A 26,091-nucleotide genomic window follows, 5' to 3' on the forward strand; every position below is an offset into this window, starting at 1 on the left:
ATCAATCTGAAAGGCAAAATTTATAGGACAGTAGTGAGGCCAGCTATGACATATGCTATAGAAACTGTGGCCCTGAGGAAAAATAACATCAGTAGGATGGAAGTAGCAAAGATGAGAATGCTTAGGTGGATGTTCGGTGTGACCAGAAAGGATCATCTGAGAAATGACTATGTCAGGGGAACAGTGAAAGTTACGAACTTAGGAGCGAAAATACAGGAGGCAAGGTTGAGATGGTTTGGTCATGTGATGAGGAGGAAGGACGAATATGTGGGAAGAAGGGTCATGCAGATGGATGTGCAAGGAAGGCGGAAAGCGTGGGCAGCCAAAGAAGAGATGGAGGGAGCTGGTAGAAGAGGACTTGAAGATGAAGAACTTGGATGTGGTGACAGCCCAAGACAGGAAGGTGTGGAGGAGACTCATTACAAACAGTGACCCCACTTAAGTGGGAGAAGCTGCAGAAGAAGAAGATTGTTTAGAAGCTGGGTGTGGTGACTGGTCCATTCTTTTGTGGAGAGACCTTCTAATTGTAGATTCCCCTTTGTTTCTTGAGTCATTTTTTTAATGATTTTATAGCTCTTTAGTTGAGGTCCATTTATGTCATGCTCTAATCTTGATACAAATTTTTCCCAGTCTTGTCTTCTGATTTTCCTGGTTTCTTTTCTTGTTATTGCTCTGATTCTTTTATATTCTATTTCAATTCCTATGGTTCTGTTGTTTAACCATTTAAGGTAGATTCTTTTTTCTTTCTTATTAAAGACTATATTTCTGGGTTCCAAGTTCTTAATCCTTTCCTTTTTCTTTGCAGTTTTGTTCCTATGGCTTCATATGCTGCTTGTTTTACTATTTGTTTAATGTTTTGCCATTCATTTTCGATATCTTCATTAATTATATATCTTCATATATCTTCATTAATTTTCTTTGTATGATTTGTAAGTCTTCTTTATTATAGTTCTCTGATACCATCTTGCTGTAACAGTTCTATCTTAAATTGCTCCTGGTTTTGTTTTCTTGTATTGTTTCTATTTCTTTGGTTTGGGATTTTAATAGTACTGATTAATAACTAGTGGTCTGAGTCAATATTGCATCCTCTGCAATTTCTTACCAACTTTTTTAGTTTTTCACCCACTATTACATAGGCAATGATTCTTTTATATCCTCTGGCTTCCCATGTATATTTATGTTTAATAATAATAATATCTTATGTTTAAAGAAGCTGTTGGTGATTTTCAAGCTATTATAGGCCACAAATTCCCCGAGTTCTTTTCCATTGTTATTTTAATTATTATTGCTATAAAAATATAAGAATGCAAATGATAACTTGCTATGTCTATTCTAGAAATGTGGACTACTAGAAAAGCAATGAAAAAAAAAAAGACTGCTAGTTCTGGGGATGTAGATGCAAGGAAGAATAACAAGAATTAGCTAGACAGAAAAGGTTATAAGCAAATACCTGAAAAAAGCACACCAAAGAAAGAAAGAAACTTGCTGAATGATATCAGAAGACAGTAAATGAAATTCTCAGAATATGACTAAAAGACTGGATGCTCTTTGTGTATGGAACAGTTTACCCCCTTCACTGCTGAAATACTAACATGACATTAGACTTAGTATCACAATAAAAACAAAAATTCCATCTCATCATCATCATCATCATCAAATTCCTGCCATGTCCCCTCAAGGGGTGTACAGGATATGACAGTACTACATGAAAAATTTACATCATTACTAACTTCCTATCTACAATTTTCCTCCAAATCAGTCTGTTACTTGTCAAGACTCCAACATTATCAGATCTTATATTTCTATCGTCTAAGGCACTTTGTACCGTATCAATCCACCTATATCTTGGTCTTCCTCTGGGTCGTTTTTCCTGCCAACCTGGCAGAGAACACTTGTTTTGCTAATCTTTCCTCTCCCATTCTATTAAAGAGACCATACCACCTGAGATTAGCTCTGCTAACGCATTCCTGGATGCTGACAATGTCAAGTTCTTTCCTAATATCCTCATTTTTAATATGATATTGTCATTGATGGCATCTGTTCACGCCTCTAATCTTTCTCAGGACTCTCATATCTGCGGTCTCTAGTCTTTGGTCAAGTGTTTTACTTCTGACCCAGCTCTCAGATCCATAAGTTAAAACGGGTTTGAACACTGTCTTGTATACAGCTAATTTAGTGTTCCGACTAATTTCTCTCTTATTCCATATGAATTTATTCAACTGACTTCCCCACCATACCAGCTTTGCTGATTCTGTTGTCTATTTCTATATTTAATTTACCATCTTCAGTAAAAATCGTGCCTAAGTAACAAATGTTTTACTTGTTCCACAGGTTCTCCATTCACAACACAGTTGACATTTTCAATGATTCTGCCTATTTTCATTGTCTTTGTCTTTTTATTGCTGACCTTCATACCATATCTATTACAACAGCTATTCAATTTAGTCAGAGAATCTTGCAGACTTGTAGCGGATTTATTTAGAAGTATAACATCATCCGCATAAAGCAAAGAGCTGACATTAACATCTCCAATTTTGATATCAGGTTTAATACCACTTTCCTTCATAATGTGATCCATATAGATAATGAATAACAGAGGGGATAATGTACATCCTTATCTCACACCAGATTTAACATTAAACCATCTTCCTGTACTTCCTTCAATTCTAACTGCTGACTTACAACTCAAATAAAGACTAAGTATTGCTTGATATAATGCCCCATTGACAACATATAACTGCAGCGTATTGAATAGCTTCTCTCTTGGCACCTTGTCATATGCATTTTCCAAATCGACAAAACTTAAATACCTATCTTTGTTATATTCCCATGCTTTCTTGACTATTTGTCGTAAAGTGAAGATCTGATCCTGACAGCCTCTATTTGGCCTGAATCCAGCTTGTTCTTCACCAAGCTTTTCTTCCACAATTCTTCTCAACCGTTTCTCAAGTATACTTGCATAGATCTTGCTAGGAACACTCAGTAGGGAAATACCTCTGTAATTCTCACATTCAGTTTTATTTCCCTTTTTATATATGGGTACTATGAGAGCTCTACTCCAATCATCGGGAATTCGTCCCTCAGTCCAGGCTTTCTGAACTATGCAGTGCAGCCACTGTAAGACTTTTATACCACCATACTTCAGCATTTCTGGTCAAATATCATCTACTCCTGCTGCCTTTCCACATTTCAAGCCTTTGATGGCTTTTTCTACTTCAAGTATGGATATGTATTCCTGACTGCATGCCTGGTCAGTGTTTTTTATCACTGTGCTGTCATCACTGCTTGTTTCATTTAGCAGTTTTTCAAAGTAATTACTCCATACTTCAAGGATATCTTTTTCTCCTGTTTTCATGTCACCTTTATCATCTCTAACTCCTTTTACAGCACTCTTTCCTCCATTCCTAAGCTCCTTCAACAACCTCCAGAATATTTTGCCACCTTCTTGATATTTATTTTCTATATTCTTGATTTCTCCTCCCCAATTGCTCATTGACAATTCCTCCCCAAAATTGAAAAATGCAAAAACTTTAAAAAAGTTTCTTTTACATTCACTTCATCAATATAAACAGCAACCTAAATGATGTGCACCATTATGTGCAGATATCCAAATCTAATATCCTGGGCTGCAAACCTGTAGGTAGATTACCAAAACCAGATCTCTCATTTTGAATTGACTCTTACTCCTAGCCTTTTCTGGCATAACACATTACTTCTATAGCATCACTGGCTTCCAAAAAAAACTTGACATCCTTTTTTTTTGGTCAAGTTGTTACTTTTCATCTGTCCAGCTACTTACTCTGAACAAATCCCAAATCTGCTCAACCTAAGAATATTGCTCTCTAAAAATTGTTGATGCTGTTCAGAAGTGGAGCATTCTGTTGATTAATGATCCCCTGATACTCTATTCAGCCACTGTCTTATAAAAAACAACTACTGAAACACATTGGCACACACTGGTACATCATCCCATAAAGTTAATAAAACTTTATTAAATTAGATATTTTGATCTGAATCTAGCATCATCATTATCAGTGAAATTCCGATTCATTATTATAATATGAGCGGCATACGAGGGTTGTTTGAAAAGTTTGGTAAATTTCCAATAAGTGGCAAAGCAATTCATTCATTCATACCGGTGTTGGCAAGTATCATCTTTTTCATGACCCCTGGCAAAATTTTAGACATGTAATTCTTGTTTGGCAAACATTTAAAATGACTGTGTTCACATTTTTCATAAAAATAGAGAAAAACGAGTTTAGTGCAGTGATAAAACACTTTTATTTGAAGAAGTGGACGGCCGTGCAGATCAAAGCCAAGTTAGATGCAGTTCACAGGGACTCTGCACTTGTTGGATTTCATGTGCAAGAAAAATTGCCCATGAAAAAGCTGCGTGCGTGATTGTTGACTGTCGATCAAAAATGCACGAGAAAAGACATTTCAGCGCAGTGTTTGGCAATGTTTAATTGCAATTCGCAGGATTTTTTGCATCAATTCGTGACTGTAAACAAAACTTGGAAAAAAAAAAGAAAAAAAAAAGCAGCAATCAAAACAGTGGACAATGTCCAGTGAAAGAGCACTGAAAAAAGCGAAGATCGGTTTGTCAGTTGGGAAGGTGATGGCTACTGTTTTTTGGGATTTCCAAGGGATTATCATGATAGACTATTTGGAAAAGGGTAAGACAATAACAGGAGTCTATTATGCATCATTGTTGGACCATTTAAAAGACCAAGATTGGTGCACAAAAAAGTGCTCTTTCACCAAGGCAATGCCCCGTCCCACACATCAGCCGTCACAATGGCAAAATTGAGGTTCTAATTGGTTCCACATCTACCGTATTCTCTGGACTTGGCCCCGTGTGACTTCTTGTTCCCAAACTTCAAAATTTGGCTTGATGGGAAAAAATTTTCTTCGAAGAAGGATGTCATCAAGGCTGTCAATGACTATTTTGCACAATTTGACAAATACTACTTTTTAGATGGGATGAAAAAATTGGAAACTCTCTGGACCAAATGCATAGACCTCGATGGAGACTATGTTGAGAAATACTGTACGCTCACACTTGTGCCAAGAAGAGTCAATTCACGCTGAAGAGGAGAAAGTAATAAAGGATGCAGGGAGGAGGGGTTATTAAAACAAGTATTCAGTTTTTTGACAGCATCTTTGTCATCCCATCAAGTAGATCTGGTTATTAGTGTGGTTGTGATCAATTTCTTCATAGGCAGTTATGCTGCATAAAAGAAGGAGTCTGTCTGTTGTAATCGAAGGTATCTATAATTACAGTGGTTCTTCTTCAGTCAGCTTTGGCTCAAAAAATGGACACATCATTATCATCAAAACTTTGGTGAATAGATCTCATATTATCTGTTCCAACTATCATGAACTTAAACTAGAAATAGACCACATCTTGACTTCTCCTCAAGGAATATTCAGCACATTTTTATCTCCTGAAGATCCAGAAATACAATCAAATATCCAAGTTTTTTTCTATTAACAAACTTTTCTTTGTTACCATTCACTAATGGTTTCCATTTTCCTTCTCAGATGTTTACAAAGTTCCTCGTGATTGCCATCTCTTTTTACTTTGGACAAACAGTACATTCCATTGAGAAGAGACTACAGGAACATCAGTCTTATATTATCTCCAGTAAGTTTGAGAAGTCTGGTTTGGAACAGCATGTAGATGATACTGACCATAGAATCTTCTGGTCTAAAACTTGTCTACTTCACCACTGCCACCTCAAATTTCAGCAATGATTCACAGAAAGTCCTGAAGTTCTACCACACTGGTCAAACTTGAACCATGATGATTGTCCTTCTTTACCTAAAACTTAGGAGAGTCTTGTTAGTTATAAGCAGTTTTATTTTTATTTTTAAATCTCATCTTGTTTAAAATCTCATCTTGACTGTCCTGTATTTTATATTAACACATGGCTTGTATCATTTGAAATCTATTGTCATTCTACCTTGCTAAATGTCATTTAACTGAAGATAATCTCTTTGATCAAAGCATATGATTTAATAAAGTCTGTCCACTTCTTGTGTCAACAAGTTTCAGTAGCGGTTTTCTCTTATGTTGTAAGTGACATTAAATATTCGATCACTGTTTCATAAATGTCTTAATAAATGTTTCATAAAAATTTCATAAATGTCTTAATAAATGTTTCATAAAAATTTCATAAATGTTTCCGCACTGTCTCTTCTACAGATATTTGAATGGGCAATGTTCAGAACTAGCATCCATTATGGTCCTCATGATGGATGCTAGTTCCTACAGAAACCTACAATAACATGTATAACCTCAACAGACTTTTAAGCTAGAATACAACTCACCCTGCTACTCCCATTCATCCTTTAATCTATCAACCTCAGTTCTCTGGAACAGTCCATTTTCACAGCAAAGCAACTTGGCTCCTTCGAAACATAATTAGCATTCTGTTAAGGCAGTTGATCTTATTTGTACAGTGTATTGGCTATCAATTAATTGTGTTCTTCTGGCCAATTTGCCAGTTGCAGAATAAAAAACCTGAGCTTCCAGGAGGAAAAAAAAACCATGCCACCTCTGTACAAGACTGGCTAATTTATCTTCAACCAAAAAGGCCCTGATAAAGGTTCTTCAGATTCTAGATGAGATTCAAACCCAGGTCTTTGTCGAAATCAACTGTTCCACAAGAAATTTGGTTTCAAAATGAGTGCACTGTCATCAGAGGACATCAATTATACCTTACTGACCAAGATTTTTATGACATACTACTGGGAGTGATGGTGGTTGCTAATAGATGTATTTACCTGTGTGTGTGCATGATTGTATGTGTGTGTGAAAAAGATGGTGAAAAACCTGAGTTTCCAGGAGGAAAAATCATGCATCTAAAAAGGGCAGACTGCTGTTGCTTTCTGTTTCTAGAATGAATCTGATCCTTGGATGCCAGAGAAAGAAATGTGTTTATATTGTTAAGCCATATGGCCAATAGCAAACGCATTGTCTACACAGCATAGCCAATGGTACATCTGATTGAGGCAGAGTTCAAGTTCTTCAAACATCTCCATACAGTAGTTAGCCCAAATTCATGGTGAAATGACATGGCCAAGCTATTCAGTCCAAGCTGAATTTTCTCTCAATATCTTGTCCCTTTCATTTCACCATGAACTCGGGCTAACTACTGTATGGAGATGTTTGAAGAACTTGAACTCTGCCTCAATCAGATGCCTCAAGTTCCATTGTGCCATAGATGTTTGTGGAGGCCTTTAGATGACAGATAAATTTCACTTAAAGTAGCTTGAACCCATTCTTCAGAGCTGAGCTTCCAAATTACATAATCCATAGTCCATGCATGATACTAATTTGCTACAGATACAGGTATAATTAGAAGAAACACACGTATAAACCACAGTGAAAATTATTTAATTGTAAATATTTCATCCTAAGTATCTTAGGACATCATTAGTACAGTATTTAAACAAAAATTAGGAATAACATACAGTTAGGGCGCACGATTACAATAGAATCTCATGAAAACGTGCATAATGTGCTAAAGTAGTACAAAAAAAAAAAAAAAAAAAAAAAAAGTTAATTATTTATCACAGTTTTGTATGATAATTTCCCATACTTTAGGAATAGTAAGAATGTCGTTGCGGTTTAGGTTCGGTCTGTGTAGTAGGGCTTCAGAACTTTCTTTGTATAAACGTTCATGTTTAAATAAAGATCTATGTAAAAGTTTAGCCTTTTCCCAATGGATCCTATAGTTTGGATTTTCAATTCCGTGTTGAGAGAGGCCAGATTTCTGCGGTTTAAGAAGGCGAATGTGGTCTTGATGTTCCGAGATGCGTTTCTGAACAGACCTACCTGTCTGTCCAAAGAAAGATAATTTGCATGAACATGGAATCTCATAAACACCAGGTAACATCAAGGGTGAGAATTTGTCCTTAGGAGAAGGTAATAAGTTGTAAATTTGGTTGATAGGTTTGTAAGTAGTGGCAAAATTGTATTTCTTCATAATTTTAGAAAGACGTTCTGAGATGCCTTTAACGTAAGGTATGGGAATCCTATGCATTAAACCTTTAACCTTACGTTAAAAGCATCTCAGAACGTCTTTCTAAAATTATGAAGAAATACAATTTTGCCACTACTTACAAACCTATCAACCAAATTTACAACTTATTACCTTCTCCTAAGGACAAATTCTCACCCTTGATGTTACCTGGTGTTTATGAGATTCCATGTTCATGCAAATTATCTTTCTTTGGACAGACAGGTAGGTCTGTTCAGAAACGCATCTCAGAACATCAAGACCACATTCGCCTTCTTAAATCTGGCCTCTCTCAACACGGAATTGAAAATCCAAACCATAGGATCCATTGGGAAAAGGCTAAACTTTTACATAGATCTTTATTTAAACATGAACGTTTATACAAAGAAAGTTCTGAAGCCCTACTACACAGACCAAACCTAAACCGCAACGATGTTCTTACTATTCCTAAAGTATGGTTATCATACAAAACTGTGTTAAATAATTAACGTTTTTTTTTTTTTTTTTTTTTTTTGTACTACTTTAGCACGTTATGCACGTTTTCATGAGATTCTATTGTAATCATGTGCCCTAACTGTATGTTATTACTAATTTTTGTTTAAATACTGTATGATGATGTCCTAAGATACTTAGGATGAAATATTTACAATTAAATAATTTTCACTGTGGTTTATACGTGTGTTTCTTCTAATTATGAACGCACCACAGGTTTCGTTATTTAAAAAAGATACAGGTATACTTTTGTGGATGGAAGTGATTATCTGAAAAAAAAAATTACACACAAAAATCATTAAACCAATAAAAAATTCATTTTATATTTATTAATTTCAAAATTCACAATCTTATTGAATAAATCACATACTTGTTGAACCATTTCCAACATTGCTGATGAACAAGCACCACCTGAGAAAGCAAGCAGAATTCTATCTTTAGGTTTTACTTGGTGAGATTTTCCAATGGTTGACCTGAATTTGTGAGTACAGTAGGAGAGGAAACATTTCCTGCAATTTATCAGGGTGATTACTTCGAAAAGCTGTTATCAGTAATAAGTCATACTTTAAAATATATCATATACATCAAGTTATAATTAATTTAAAAAATTATGATTTGACAATAAATTCCCTATTCAGACAAATTAATAAATTTGTGAATAGCCTAGGGATTTAATATAAATTTCCAATAAAAAAAGTTGGACTTATTCATCATCATCATCAAATTCCTGCCATGTACCCTCAAGGGGTGTACAGGATATGACAGTACTACATGAAAAAATTACATCATTACATCATTACAAAATTACAAGGACATTGACCACAAGAAGTGTTGTGGTCCTGTTGTATAAAGCATTGATCAGACTACATCAGTATTTCTGTGCTCAGATCTGATCATTGGAGTTTGAAGAGGATGAAGTAACCTTGGAGAGGGTGCAGAGACAGATAAAAAAATGATATCCGGACTGTACAATGCTGATTATGAGAACAGACTGAGGGCATGCAGACTGCAGAGTTTGCAGAATAAAAAACAATTGGGGGAGGGGCGGGGTTGATTGAGACACTTAAACGGTTGAAGGGTTATTATCATGTTAACACAGAGGAAATTTTTCATATGATAGAATGAGGAGAAAAGCAAGGATAAGGGGACATCCTAGAATTTGCAAAAGGGAATGGTGAGTAAAAGGATAAGAAGTAAGACTTTTGCATGGAGAGTCATAAGAGCATGGAATGTATTACCTGATAGTGTGGTGAATGTGCAGAAAAGTACAGCTGAGTTACATAGGTCATTCAACTACTTTTTTCTAGAGGAGATAGTTATTTAGCCAACTATTCAAATATTCCTATAATTATTTATGATTATACCTTATTTTCCAACTTGACGTCAAGAGAATTAACAACGTCATTTACTTTGGGAGCATGTATCCATACATTCTTTTTTGTGTAAAAATGAAGCTACTTCAGAAATGCTATATGTTATATAGCATTTCTGAAGCAGCTTCACAGGAAATGTGATTCTTTTCATATAATACAGTATTTACTTCTTCATAGAACATGATCATTTAGAAAACCAAATTGTTCTCACAATGGTCTTTCCTTCTTTTTCGGTTTTCTTAAAAACAAAGTTTAGAAGGATATTTTCTTGCTGTTTTCCTGCCAGTTCAACATTGAAACTAATTGTATTGGTGTCATTTTTACACCAAAGACTTGGCCCATACGTAACAATTTGTTTCATAACTTATTTAAGTTAAGGGATATTGCATCCCATATTGTTTCTTAGCCGAATAAGAAACTCAAAGAGTTCCATGCTGAATATAGAAACTATATAAAGTTTCTATATTCAGCTTTCTATATAAAGCTGAAGCAACTCATAGAAAGGGTGGAGCAAGCTCTGATCACTATTCTTGGTATTTACCCATAATGTGAACTTAGAAGGGATGTATTCTCATAGAAGGGATGCAAGTTCTGTTCGCTCCAAACTTGGTATTAACTAAGTCTACCTACTCACTGATGAGACCTCAATAAGGGTTGAAACCGGTCTGGGTAGTGACCTTCTCTCATAATGTAGAACAGTAATACAGCTCCTAGGAGCTAAGTTCACATTATGGGTAAATACCAAGAATAGTGATCGGAGCTTGCTCCACCCTTTCTATGAGTTGCCTCAGCTTGCACTACCAAATGGGTCAGGTGCTGCACTATCCAGGTATTTGCTTACGCTTGGAATCGCCGAACTTTATATAGTTTCTATATTCGGCATGAAACTCTTCGCGTTTCTTATTCAGCTAAGAAACAATAGGGGATGCAATATCCCTTAACTTAAATAAGTTCATGTCGCCAAATTGAAGTCTTTAGCTCTTCATATAATTAGTAATTTATTAGGACACCTTCTTGGTAATTCTCATAGAAGGGATGTAAGTTCTGTTCGCTACAAACTTGGTATTAACTAGGTCTACCTAGTTAATACTAAGTTTGTATTAACTTGGTATTAACTAGGTAGCTAAGCTATTCAGCTAAGAAACAATAGGGGATGCAATATCCCTTAACTTAAATAAGTTCATGTTGCCGAATTGAAGTCTTTAGCTCTTCATATAATTAGTAATTTATTAGGACACCTTCTTGGTAATTCTCATAGAAGGGATGCAAGTTCTGTTCGCTACAAACTTGGTATTAACTAGGTCTACCTACTCACTGATGAGACCTCAATAAGGGTTGAAACCGATCTGGGTAGTGACCTTCTCTCATAATGTAGAACAGTAATACAGCTCCTAGGAGCTAAGTTCACATTATGGGTAAATACCAAGAATAGTGATCGGAGCTTGCTCCACCCTTTCTATGAGTTGCCTCAGCTTGCACTACCAAATGGGTCAGGTGCTGTACTATCCAGGTATTTGCTTACGCTTGGAATCGCCGAACTTTATATAGTTTCTATATTTGGCATGAAACTCGTTGAGTTTCTTATTCGGCTAAGAAACAATATGGGATGCAATATCCCTTAACTTAAATAAGTTCATGTCGCCGAATTGAAGCCTTTGGCTCTTCATATAATTAGTGTTTCATAACTATTTATTTCAGTTTATAATGTTGAGGAACATTATATCTTTGTTGCATACAACATAAGTTCTTGTTATAAGCTATCACTTGGTTACACTACAAATTAAAGATACCAAGAAATTATATGCTTCGCTTAATCCTTTATCCAAGTGTAAGCAAACAAAGTTTGCACCTGAAGTATTTTCAGGACTGGGGCAACTTGTATAAAGAAGCTAAGACTTCACAACACTTGCCTTAGTATCCCATAATGCAAAGCACATTTCCATGTGGACATGTATAATGCTATGAATTATGGGAAGGGTCACTACCCAGACTGGTTTCCACCTTCAGTGGGAGCCAGACCCAGAGGTGATACTAAAGTTGAAGTAATGCAGAAGTCATATTTTCATTAGCTGATTAGCTGAATGGGGTGCTTAAGGGTCAAAGCTGTATAACTGAGAGGAGACCTCCACATAGCCTTTAAAGGAATGCGAAGAACCGACCAGGGCTTCTGACCTAATGTCCAATCCTCACCTTCTCATGGTGCACCCTGTTGGGTATCTACTTTGATACTGAACGAACGAGGATGGGCTGGCAATTTGGGATTTAGCCGACCAAATTGTGTTCTTATTGGTTAAACCAAAATAAAAAATGATGGTACAACATGACAAAATTTCATGCCAGCTGGGGCGTCGCCCGGTTAAACAAGGCCCCCCGTTGTTTTCGCCAGGGAACCAGGGTGAACAGCGAAAAGTCAGCTACTGGAACAAATCTGAAAACAAACCCCAACTCAACATCACCAGAGTTAAAGATCGGTACTATCAACGTAAGAAGCCTGAATGGCAAAGAAATGGAGCTAGCTGAGGAATTAGATAAGTACCAGATCGACATAATAGGGGTGACTGAAACAAAAAAGACCAAAACTGGTGAGATCTTTCTGAGCAATAAATACAAAATGTTATATTCAGGCAATAACAATCAAGGAAAAGAAGGAGTAGCCATATTATTCAACACAAAATACGAGGCTAATCTTCTTGAATGGCAGTCAGTCTCAAGTAGAGTAATGTGGGCAAATATGAGAATGGGGAACTGGACAATGAGACTTATTTGTGCCTATGGTCCCACAGAAGGTTCTACTAAGGTAGAAGTGGAGGAATTTTTTGAGGCTTTAGAAAAAGCAACTGACACAATGAAAAAGGAAAAGTTGGTCCTTGTTGGGGATCTAAATAGTAGAGTAGGAAATGATTGTGAGACATACAAAAATATTTTGGGAAAATTTGGAGAAAAAAGCAAAGCTAATAATAATGGCAATTATCTGTTGGATTTCTGCTCAGGACATGGACTGGTTATTACTAACACCATGTTCCAACATAAAAATGTGCACAAATTCACATGGAGAGAAGAGGCTAGGAATAAGAAAAGTCTCATTAACTATGTTATTGTTGATAGTGATGTTTTCTCCCTGGTGCAGGACACCAGAGTGTACAGAGGATTTGAAATTGGAAGTGATCACTATTTAGTCTTGAGCAGGATAAAATTGAATTTCATATTGAAAAGAATAACATGTAAGAAAGTTTTAAAGCGAATAAAAGTTGAGCAGCTCTCAGATGTAAACTGTAGACTAAAATACAGAAATATTATTGAAAAGAAAATGAAAGAGTTTGAGAACAGGAATCAAACCTTGGAGATTCAGTGGCAAACTCTGAAGGAAACATTGATTGATTCTGCCAGAGAGGCATGTGGTGAGGTTGTGTGCAAAGATAAAAAAATCAGAACTCCCTGGTGGACACAGGAAGTTAAAGAGGCAGTGAAGGAAAAGAAGAAAGCATATCAAAAGTTCCTGGCAAATAAGTCAGCTTTTACTCTTACAGAATACAGAGACAAATGTAAGAAAGCTAAACAGTGTGTAAAACTAGCTAAACAAAAGTCATGGGAGGACTTTGGCAAGAAAATAGAAAATAAATATCAAGAAGGTGGCAAAATATTCTGGAGGTTGTTGAAGAAGCTTAGGAATGGAGGAAAGAGTGCTGTAAAAGGAATTAGAGATGATAAAGGTGAAATGAAAACAGGAGAAAAAGATATCCTTGAAGTATGGAGTAATTACTTTGAAAAACTGCTAAATGAAACAAGCAGTGATGACAGCACAGTGATAAAAAACACTGACCAGGCATGCAGTCAGGAATACATATCCATACTTGAAGTAGAAAAAGCCATCAAAGGCTTGAAATGTGGAAAGGCAGCAGGAGTAGATGATATTCGACCAGAAATGCTGAAGTATGGTGGTATAAGAGTCTTACAGTGGCTGCACTGCATAGTTCAGAAAGCCTGGACAGAGGAACGAATTCCCGATGATTGGAGTAGAGCTCTCATAGTACCCATATATAAAAAGGGAAATAAAACTGAATGTGAGAATTACAGAGGTGTTTCCCTACTGAGTGTTCCTGGCAAGATCTATGCAAGTATACTTGAGAAACGGTTGAGAAGAATTGTGGAAGTAAAGCTTGGTGAAGAACAAGCTGGATTCAGGCCAAATAGAGGCTGTCAGGATCAGATCTTCACTTTACGACAAATAGTCGAGAAAGCATAGGAATATAACAAAGATCTGTATTTAAGTTTTGTCGATTTGGAAAAGGCATATGACAAGGTGCCAAGAGAGAAGCTATTCAATATGCTGCAGTTATATGGTGTCAATGGGGCATTATATCAAGCAATACTTAGTCTTTATTTGAGTTGTGAGTCAGCAGTTAGAATTGAAGGAAGTACAGGAAGATGGTTTAATGTTAAATCTGGTGTGAGACAAGGATGTACATTATCCCCTCTGTTATTCATTATCTACAGGGTGTTCGGGATAAATTTGACATATTTATAATTAATTATATTTTTCCGTAAGTTACATGTATTAACACACACTTCTCTTCATTTAAAAGTTTGGACCCTTCTTCATTCATATACAAGATGTCAGAAAGGATGGATAGCTGGAACCCACCTGAATCATGGAAGAGAATAACTTGTATCATGATGATTCGTGCCCGCCATCAAAATAAGGATATTACGACTGCTGCCCAATGCTCCCTGAATACAGTAAAAACAATCAGGCATGAACTAGAGACTTGCAATGGTGACTACGAGGATGTAGCAAGAAGAAAGATCCCTAGCAGACGATCTGATTGCGTTCGTACAGCAGAATTCCTCGCAAATCTGCAGGAACAGGTGTTGAAGAACCCTGGCATTGGAATTCGGGCTTTGTTCGTGGAGTTGCTAACTGTAGTCAAGCCCTGGATAACAAGGGTAGCCAATGGTAGGCCGTATGTATGGCAGCAGGATTCGGCCCCTTGCCACACCTCTGGGAAAAGTCAAAAATGGTTGTCTGAAAATTTCTACGACTTCACCAGTCCAAATGTTTGGCCTCCAAACTCCCCAGACCTTAACCCCATGGATTATTTTGTATGGGGCGCAGTTGAAAAAGACACCAATCGCACTTCCAGTAATACAAAAGCCCAGTTAATGGATAAAATTAAAACAGTTTTTGCGGCCCTTCCCAGGGAGACTGTAGCATCAGCTTGTTTGAGGTTCCGAAGCAGAATTGAAGCTGTGATCGGTGCTAATGGTGGTTATTTTGAGTAAATCTTGTTGATAGTATTGTAATTAACTCTGCCTGTAATGTTTTTTTGTCAATTCATTAAATTTAATAGATACAAAGAAGATTTTCTTTTTCCTTACGAAACTGTCAAATTTATCCCGAACACCCTGTATATGGATCACATTATGAAGGAATGTGGTATTAAACCTGATATCAAAATTGGAGATGTTAATGTCAGCTCTTTGCTTTATGCGGATGATGTTATACTTCTAAATAAATCCGCTACAAGTCTGCAAGATTCTCTGACTAAATTGAATAGCTGTTGTAATAGATATGGTATGAAGGTCAGCAATAAAAAGACAAAGACAATGAAAATAGGCAGAATCATTGAAAATGTCAACTGTGTTGTGAATGGAGAACCTGTGGAACAAGTAAAACATTTCAGCTACTTAGGCACAATTTTTACTGAAGATGGTAAACTAAATATAGAAATGGACAACAGAATCAGCAAAGCTGGCATCGTGGGAAGTCAATTAAATAAATTCATATGGAATAAGAAAGAAATTAGTCGGAACACTAAATTAGCTGTATACAAGACTGTGTTCAAACCAATTTTAACTTATGGATCTGAGAGCTGGGTCAGAAGTAAAACACTTGACCAAAGACTAGAGACCGCAGATATGAGAGTCCTGAGAAAGATTAGAGGCGTGAACAGATGGCATCAATGGCAATATCATATTAAAAATGAGGATATTAGGAAAGAACTTGACATTGTCAGCATCCAGGAATGCGTTAGCAGAGCTAATCTCAGATGGTATGGTCACTTAAATAGAATGGGAGAGGAAAGATTAGCAAAACAAGTGTTCTCTGCCAGGTTGGCAGGAAAACGACCCAGAGGAAGACCAAGATATAGGTGGATTGATACGGTACAAAGTGCCTTAGACAATAGAAATATAAGATCTGATAATGTTGGAGTCTTGACAAGTAACAGACTGATTTGGAGGAAAATTGTAGATAGGAAGTTAGTAATGATGTAATTTTTTCATGTAGTACTGTCATATCCTGTACACCCCTTGAGGGTACATGGCAGGAATTTGATGATGATGATGATGATGATTAGCTGAATTATGATGATGACTTTTCAGCAGTTGATTAGAGTGCACTAATTCTATTAAGTAATGCACTTAATCTTATCATGGGCAAATGCCCCAATTTCAAGTCTTCCCTACTTTGCTTGGTTGTATGTCATTCTAACAACTGCTTTATGTTACTTGATTCTGAACATTTTATTTTCTAAAACTGTTCATTCATTCATTCATTCATCCCAATCATAGGCACTTTTTATGCACAGTCCTTGTCTTCCTCACAGCCTCAATAATCTTCTTATCACCCCTTCTAAAACACACTTTTGACACCTATTTAAGCAATGTTATACAACTTTCTGACCTTCTGCTAGCATCATTCATCTTTGACTTCACTTTCACTGGAATCTTTTTAGACTTTGGCTCTTCAAAATTCTCATCTCTGCATTTGCCTGAATTCCTTCCTCAGCCTAAACAGTACACTTCTAATAATATCCTCACTCATTTCTAATTTATTATGTGAAATTACTGCTATCATTTGACTCATTCTGCTTCCCCTTTCACTCATCCACATCACCATTATCATTATCATCATCAAATTCCTGCCATGTACCCTCAAGGGGTGTACAGGATATGACAGTACTACATGAAAAAATTACATCATTACTAACTTCCTATCTACAATTTTCCTCCAAATCAGTCTGTTACTTGTCAAGACTCCAGCATTATCAGATCTTATATTTCTATCGTCTAAGGCACTTTGTACCGTATCAATCCACCTATATCTTGGTCTTCCTCTGGGTCGTTTTCCTGCCAACCTGGCAGAGAACACTTGTTTTGCTAATCTTTCCTCTCCCATTCTATTTAAGTGACCATACCATCTGAGATTAGCTCTGCTAACGCATTCCTGGATGCTAACAATGTCAAGTTCTTTCCTAATATCCTCATTTTTAATATGATATTGCCATTGATGCCATCTGTTCACGCCTCTAATCTTTCTCAGGACTCTCATATCTGCGGTCTCTAGTCTTTGGTCAAGTGTTTTACTTCTGACCCAGCTCTCAGATCCATAAGTTAAAACTGGTTTGAACACTGTCTTGTATACAGCTAATTTAGTGTTCCGACTAATTTCTTTCTTATTCCATATGAATTTATTCAATTGACTTCCCACGATACCAGCTTTGCTGATTCTGTTGTCTATTTCTATATTTAGTTTACCATCTTCAGTAAAAATTGTGCCTAAGTAGCTGAAATGTTTTACTTGTTCCACAGGTTCTCCATTCACAACACAGTTGACATTTTCAATGATTCTGCCTATTTTCATTGTCTTTGTCTTTTTATTGCTGACCTTCATACCATATCTATTACAACAGCTATTCAATTTAGTCAGAGAATCTTGCAGACTTGTAGCGGATTTATTTAGAAGTATAACGTCATCCGCATAAAGCAAAGAGCTGACATTAACATCTCCAATTTTGATATCAGGTTTAATACCACATTCCTTCATAATGTGATCCATATAGATAATGAATAACAGAGGGGATAATGTACATCCTTGTCTCACACCAGATTTAACATTAAACCATCTTCCTGTACTTCCTTCAATTCTAACTGCTGACTCACAACTCAAATAAAGACTAAGTATTGCTTGATATAATGCCCCATTGACACCATATAACTGCAGTGTATTGAATAGCTTCCCTCTTGGCACCTTGTCATATGCCTTTTCCAAATCGACAAATCTTAAATACAGATCTTTGTTATATTCCCATGCTTTCTCGACTATTTGTCGTAAAGTGAAGATCTGATCCTGACAGCCTCTATTTGGCCTGAATCCAGCTTGTTCTTCACCAAGCTTTTCTTCCACAATTCTTCTCAACCGTTTCTCAAGTATACTTGCATAGATCTTGCCAGGAACACTCAGTAGGGAAATACCTCTGTAATTCTCACATTCAGTTTTATTTCCCTTTTTATATATGGGTACTATGAGAGCTCTACTCCAATCATCGGGAATTCGTCCCTCTGTCCAGGCTTTCTGAACTATGCAGTGCAGCCACTGTAAGACTCTTATACCACCATACTTCAGCATTTCTTGTCGAATATCATCTACTCCTGCTGCCTTTCCACATTTCAAGCCTTTGATGGCTTTTTCTACTTCAAGTATGGATATGTATTCCTGACTGCATGCCTGGTCAGTGTTTTTTATCACTGTGCTGTCATCACTGCTTGTTTCATTTAGCAGTTTTTCAAAGTAATTACTCCATACTTCAAGGATATCTTTTTCTCCTGTTTTCATTTCACGTTTATGATCTCTAATTCCTTTTACAGCACTCTTTCCTCCATTCCTAAGCTTCTTCAACAACCTCCAGAATATTTTGCCACCTTCTTGATATTTATTTTCTATATTCTTGCCAAAGTCCTCCCATGACTTTTGTTTAGCTAGTTTTACACACTGTTTAGCTTTCTTACATTTGTCTCTGTATTCTGTAAAAGTAAAAGCTGACTTATTTGCCAGGAACTTTTGATATGCTTTCTTCTTTTCCTCCACTGCCTCTTTAACTTCCTGTGTCCACCAGGGAGTTCTGATTTTTTTATCTTTGCACACAACCTCACCACATGCCTCTCTGGCAGAATCAATCAATGTTTCCTTCAGAGTTTGCCACTGAATCTCCAAGGTTTGATTCCTGTTCTCAAACTCTTTCATTTTCTTTTCAATAATATTTCTGTATTTTAGTCTACAGTTTACATCTGAGAGCTGCTCAACATTTATTCGCTTTAAAACTTTCTTACATGTTATTCTTTTCAATATGAAATTCAATTTTATCCTGCTCAAGACTAATTCCAATTTCAAATCCTCTGTACACTCTGGTGTCCTGCACCAGGGAGAAAACATCACTATCAACAATAACATAGTCAATGAGACTTTTCTTATTCCTAGCCTCTTCTCTCCATGTGAATTTGTGCACATTTTTATGTTGGAACATGGTGTTAGTAATAACCAGTCCATGTCCTGAGCAGAAATCCAACAGATATTTGCCATTATTATTAGCTTTGCTCTTTTCTCCAAATTTTCCCAAAATATTTTTCTATGTCTCAAAATCATTTCCTACTCTGCTATTTAGATCCCCAACAAGGACCAACTTTTCCTTTTTCATTGTGTCAGTTGCTTTTTCTAAAGCCTCAAAAAATTCCTCCACTTCTATCTTAGTAGAACCTTCTGTGGGACCAAGGCACAAATAAGTCTCATTGTCCAGTTCCCCATTCTCATATTTGCCCACATTACTCTACTTGAGACTGACTGCCATTCAAGAAGATTAGCCTTGTATTTTGTGTTGAATACTATGGCTACTCCTTCTTTTCCTTGATTGTTATTGCCTGAATATAACATTTTGTATTTATTGCTCAGAAAGATCTCACCAGTTTTGGTCTTTTTTGTTTCAGTCACCCCTATTATGTCGATCTGGTACTTATCTAATTCCTCAGCTAGCTCCATTTCTTTGCCATTCAGGCTTCTTACATTGATAGTACCGATCTTTAACTCTGGTGATGTTGAGTTGGGGTTTGTTTTCAGATTTGTTCCAGTAGCTGACTTTTCGCTGTTCACCCTGGTTCCCTGGCGAAAACAACGGGGGCCTTGTTTAACCAGGCAACGCCCCAGCCGGCATGAAATTTTGTCATGTTGTACCATCATTTTTTATTTTGGTTTAACCAATAAGAATACAATTTGGTCGGCTAAATCCCAAATTGCCAGCCCATCCTCGTTCGTTCAGTATCAAAGTAGATACCCAACAGGGTGCACCACGAGAAGGTGAAGATTGGACATTAGGTAAGAAGCCCTGGTCGGTTCTCCGCATTCCTTTAAAGGCTATGTGGAGGTCTCCTCTCAGTTATACAGCTTTGACCCTTAAGCATCCACATCACTTACAATGTTATTCACTTTACATTTCATGATTTCTTTCATAACAGAATCACTTACATGTTTGTTTTCTTATCAAATATATGTTGCTCCAACAATTAACTTTTTTACCTAAAAGATGAGCACTCATTCTCCTTGGGGCATTCTCACTTACTACATTTCCACTCTTGCTGCTTTCACACATGATCATTTGTACACCACAACTCATGCCTTTTCACACTTTCCTACCATCTGATCTAGAGATTCACAAATTATCTAGATAACCTAAATAACATATAACTAAATTACAATAAACACATATTTCAAATAAACTGCAAAGTGTGCCTCACTTATAAATGTATATAATATATACAGGGTGGGCATAATTAAAGAGGAAGTGTTCAGAGTAATGTATTAGATGAAATTCAACCAAACTTGGTTGTAATTTCATCTAATACAATTTGTAAGTATACTCTGGAACATGGGGTTTTGATTTACAGAAGATAAAAACTAGTACAAAATTCTTCCACCAGGGGACATTTGTTGCTATAAGTGTGTGGTCTGGGAAAAATTACAACCAAGTTTGGTTGAATTTCATCTAATACAATTTGTAAGTATACTCTGGAAAATGGGGTTTTGATTTACAGAAGATAAAAACTAGCAAAATTCTGCCACCAGGGGACATTTGTTGCTATAAGTGTGTGGTCTGGGATTAATTAAACAATAATGGCTAGAAGGGATGCAACAGATCAATTTTCATGTTTGTATAACTTACAGATGTGGTTCAATATGTCCTCCTTTCAGAGGTTTTAAGAACTGCATTCTGTGAATGACATTTTCTATGCAACAGAAATGCATTGATTTGCCTCACATGCTGCATTATTCTGTCTTTCAAGTTTACTAAATCAGGAATATGTCCTTCATGCACCATGAATTTCAGATGGCCCCAAAAGAAAAAAATCACAGCAGTTGAGATCAGGCGAAGGAGGTAGCATGCTATGGCAAATGCACAACTAATCACTCAGTTCTGTGAAGTGTTTTGTAACATTCACTGTACCAGCAATCCAATGTGAAGTGATGCGCCATCCTGCATGAATAAGATAGATTCAAGGCATCTTTGCTGCTGCAATTGAAGAAAAACAAAAAAAGTTGCAGCATCTCTCGATATCTAACAGCAGAGATGGTACAAGTAATTGGTCCTTTCAGGCAAAGTTCTTTAAAAACGTACAAACCAATAATGAATGATGCAGTAAAACCACACCACACTATGACACTACTGTTCAGTGTGTTTAAAGGGGTCAAAATGGACACGAGGATTATTCGCAGCCCAAATGCATAAATTGTGTGAGTTAACGCTACCGTTCAGATAAAAATGTGTCTCATCACTCCACAAGATCTTCCACAGCCATACGTCATCCACCTCCATTCAAGCTAAGAACGGCAGTGCAAAGGCAAGAGTTTCCGCATACCTATAAAGCAAAAATGAAGTACGGGAGATCTTGTAGGTGAAAAACCTCAGCATCTGATGCAAGATTTTCCACACAGTTGAGTAGGGCATGTCAAGTTGCCTGGTTATTGCACAAGCACTGCTGGATCTTTGGGTATTATTCATTCCATGATGGTAGTTGCAACTTCTTCAACTTGTTGAGGAATAATCCATTTATGCTCTCGTCCTGGCCTCACTGCTAAACATCTGCTATTTTCAAATCATAAAATCATTTTTCTAAGATTTATTATTGTCACTTAACCTTTTTTTCTGTCCTTCTAATGCTAGAATTCTCAAAGCGGAGCATTAGCATTACTGTGCTGCTGATGATAAAGCTTGACTAGCAATGCACGTTTCTGGTAAGGCAAGATCCATAGTACTTCAGCCTTTCTCATACCACCTACTGATCAGTAAAAACAGTAGATTATGCAAATATCATGCAATTCTAGCACCCAATGTCCCTAGTGGCAGAATTTTGAACTATTTTTTATCTGCTGTAAATCAAAACCCCATGTTCCAGAGTGCACTTACACCAAGTTTGGTTGAATTTCATCCAATACTTTTTTCGCTACAGGGCTCTGAACACCTCTTTAATTACGGCTACTTGTATATAACAGGGTAGTGGTCTCATGCAGGTCCTAAGCCTGGATAAGGGAGGAGGGTCGGTCAGATGAGTGTCGATGCTCTGACTATAAAGAAAAAACACGATTTTTTTTTTTTGAAAAAATTTGTTTCATTTGACATTTTTTCAAAATTTTTTCAAAAATTTGAAAGAAAGAAAACCCACCGTGCACTGGACAAAGAAAGATGGAAGAAGATAGTGAAGGAGACATCGGATACCAACGGGCAGTGAGCCCATGGTTCGTGATGATGTATATAACACACAAATGTATAAAATCCCCTAAAAATCTTATCTGAACAGACAGTCTTCCATAACACAACTTTCTCTTAATAATTCACTAATAATTTTAGCACTTAAAAGAAATCTAAATCCCAGTCCCACTTATTAACTTGACAGAAATTTTTCCTGATCCCCCCCCCCCAACTAATTAAATCTCTGAATGGTTGAGAGAGCGTTTCTGAAATTTTTATTTCTACATTTCTCCTATATTTGTGGTTCAGATTTATAGTTTATTTACAATTTGTAAATGAAAAGAATACCATAACACTTTTATGGTCAGATTCAAGAATGACATATCCAGGTGTCTGGTTAACAAACTAATTCCAATCATTACCAATCAAATTCCAAGAATTCCAATCAAAAGAATATAAGTGAGACATGGTTAGATGAGGACGACATCCTGACAGGAATAGAGATGGAAAGGTATGATGTGTTTCGTGAGGATAGAAGGGATAAAAAGGGAGGGGGAGTGCTATTGATGATAGAGAAAGAGTTATGTCCATACAAGGTAGAGATGCAAGAGGGAAATAGGGCCAGTGGTTTTGAGGCAGTATGGTGTGAGATAGAGGTGAATAGAATCAAATACTTGGTGGGATGTTGTTATAGACCTGGTAATGTGGATGGTGGTGATAGTGAAATGTATAGTCAAATAAGCCAAGCAAATAAGAAAAGGGTGATCATTATGGGTGATTTTAATTATGGCAATATAGACTGGATTGAAGAGATAGCGACTGGAAGTAAAGAAAATGAGTTTCTTGAGTTTTTGAGGGATAACTACCTCAGACAGTATGTAACAGAGGGCACACGAGGATTAAGGGTCTTGGATTTGGTCATCTCATCGGAGGATGTAATTATAAATGAGGTGTCAAATCATCCACCAATTGGTGAAAGTGACCATGAGGTGATTACCTGGGTGGTTGCCAGCAGTGCAAGGACCCCTGTGAAAAAAGGGTATATGTGGAACTACAAGGGGGGTGATTATGAAGAGCTCAGGAGACAGCTTGCAGATGTAGCATGGAATGAGGAGTTAGCTGGAAAAGAGATCAATGCAGCTTGGGGGATTTTCAAAAACTATTTAGTAGATGCAATGTCTAAATGTATACCACGGGTGAGAAGGTTAAATAAGGTAGGTGTGAGATGGATGAATAAAGAGATTAAGCATGCAATACAGAAAAAAAAGGCATTGTGGAGACAGCATAAGAGAAGTGGAAGTAACCAATTTCATGAGGTCTACAAAGACAAGGCAAGGAGGGTGACTTGGTTGGTGAGAGTAGCTAAAGAGAGGTATGAACAGCAGTTAGCTAATGAAGCCAAAAAGAATCCTAGGGAGTTCTTTCGATATGTAGCCAGCAAAAGAAAGAATGATTATGGAAGGATGACATTGATTGGAGGAAATGGTATAAAGACAGCTGTTGCAGAATGTGTTGTGGAGATACTTAATGAGCAATTCATAAAGATCTTTCAATCTTGTGAATGTGACTTCATGGAGAGATTAAGAGCAGTTGATGATGGGGAGGAGAGACTGACTGTAAGTGAGCAAGAGGTGTTTGGGGAGTTGAGTAAACTAGATGTAAATAAGGCTGTGGGACTTGATAATATATCACCACGTATTCTGAAGGAGTGTGCCAGAGAGTTGACACCTGCCTTGACATATTTTTTTAATACGAGTCTTGCACTTGGTCAAGTTCCTAAAGAGTGGAAGGAGGGCAAGATTGTGCCACTTCATAAAGGAGGTGATCGAACTCAAGCATCAAACTATAGGCCTATCTGTGTGTCAGGTGTTGTGGTTAAGTTGTTGGAGAAGCTTGTGAGAACTAGGATCCAGAGTTGGGTTGACAACAATGGTATAATCTTTGATGGACAGCATGGATTTGCTAAAGGGAGGTCATGTTTTAGTAATCTACTTACTTATTACAATAAAGTGACTGCTTCCTTGGACAGCGGAGAAGGATACACAGTAATATACTTGGATTTTGCAAAGGCTTTTGATAGAGTACCTCATGATAAGTTGACAGTCAAACTAGAGCAGATGGGGTTGGATATTAGATTAGTGCATTGGATTGGAGACTAGCTATCTGATAGGTATCAACAAGTTGTGTATGGGGGTGCAATATCCAGGAAAAGGAAAGTCACTAGTGGAGTGCCTCAGGGGTCTGTTTTAGGGCCATTACTATTTAACTTATATATTAATGATATTGGTGAAGATTTGGATGGAGATATTCAGTTGTTTGCAGATGATGCAAAGTTGGGACGAACCATAAAGAGTAGTGAAGATGTTGTGGCCTTGCAAGAAGACTTGAATAAATTGAGTGATTGGGCAAGCAAATGGGGATGTGAGTTCAATGTTGCAAAATGTAAAGTTTTAAAATTTGGAAAACAAAGATGGGATGCAGAATTTATGCTTGGTGAGAATATATTGTTGGAAGTAGAGGAAATAAGAGATCTGGGGGTGATAGTGGATAAGGATCTAAAATTTAGGGGACACATCGCCAAAATTGTGAAGACAACACAAAGACTTCTGGGAATGATGCGGAGGACACTGACATGTAGAAGTAGGGAGATACTTGTTCCAATGTATAAGGCTTTGATTAGGCCACACTTGGACTATTGTGCCCAGATTTGGTCACCGGGTTTTCAGAAGGATGAAGAGATGTTGGAAAGGGTCCAAAGGCGACTGACTAAGGTAGTTTCTGACCTCTGGAATGTTGAGTATGAGGAAAGATTGAAAAGATGTAATTTGCAGAGTCTCATGGAGAGAAGGAAGAGGGGAGATATGATAGAGACCTACAATAAGTTGGTAAGGGGTTGTTATAGGATCAATGGTGGAGAAGTTCTACAGAGAATAGTGGGAGATCAGGGGAGAACCAGAGGTCATCCCTGGAAACTGTATAAGGAGGGTGTGAGTAAGGGAGTGAGAGGCAGGTTTTTTTCGTGCAGAGTTGTGAGTGATTGGAATGCCTTGCCTGAGAGCGTGGTGTCTGCAAGTAGTTTGAATGTGTTTAAGACACGGTATGATGAGATGTGTGTGTAAGATAAAAGGACCTCCTAGATGAGTCTTTGACTCCATGAGGTCTTGTTTAATAATAATAATAATAATTACCCATACTGAACCACACACTAATAGATGGTAACATGAAGATTCATCTTTTCCCATTTCATAGAACTTTCAAACAATACTAATAATTTATGTTAATTTTTGAAAAACGAAAATGGTGTGGCCAAACTACAATGCAAATTGTAAACAAAGAAATGTGCATAAAATACATTTCCTACCTGCACAAAGGATCTTTTTTCCTTAGCAAAACTGAAGCATTCTCTCCACACCTTTTGCACTGACATCCGATGCTAAAATACAGCAATGTAATGAGTATTTCATAGTTGTGTTCATTTTGAAAAAAAAAAATTATAAATTAAGTTCCAAAAATATTTTATGGGATAGAAATATCATAATATTACTGGAAATTGTGAAGGAGGAGAAACAGATTACAGATAATTAAGAAGTTACATTAAGCAATATTTGGATTAAATAATTTTTGCAAATAATTCTTGTAGGAAGTATTTCATTTTTCTAAATGTGTTAATAAATTACACATTTTAAT

General features: G+C 36.8%; 1 protein-coding gene across 2 annotated transcripts in view; it reads right to left on the reverse strand.

Moving 5' to 3' along the window:
• The window catches only part of Ctu2 (Cytosolic thiouridylase subunit 2), a 170,379-nt gene that overhangs the window by 137,528 nt on the left and 6,760 nt on the right, over window positions 1-26,091 (reverse strand). For both annotated transcript variants that reach the window (XM_090398131.1, XM_090398130.1), the window contains exons 2-3: window positions 25,766-25,837; window positions 8,890-9,028 (exon numbers count right to left, since the gene is read on the reverse strand). In XM_090398131.1, coding sequence (XP_090254257.1) covers window positions 8,890-9,028; window positions 25,766-25,837 — 211 coding nt within the window. The remainder of the gene's footprint in view (window positions 1-8,889; window positions 9,029-25,765; window positions 25,838-26,091) is intronic.

Source organism: Typopeltis vanoorti, chromosome 9 (assembly GCF_054136105.1).
Source record: "Typopeltis vanoorti isolate ZY-2024b chromosome 9, IOZ_Tvanoo_1.0, whole genome shotgun sequence".
Taxonomy (NCBI): Eukaryota; Metazoa; Arthropoda; class Arachnida; order Uropygi; family Thelyphonidae; genus Typopeltis; species Typopeltis vanoorti.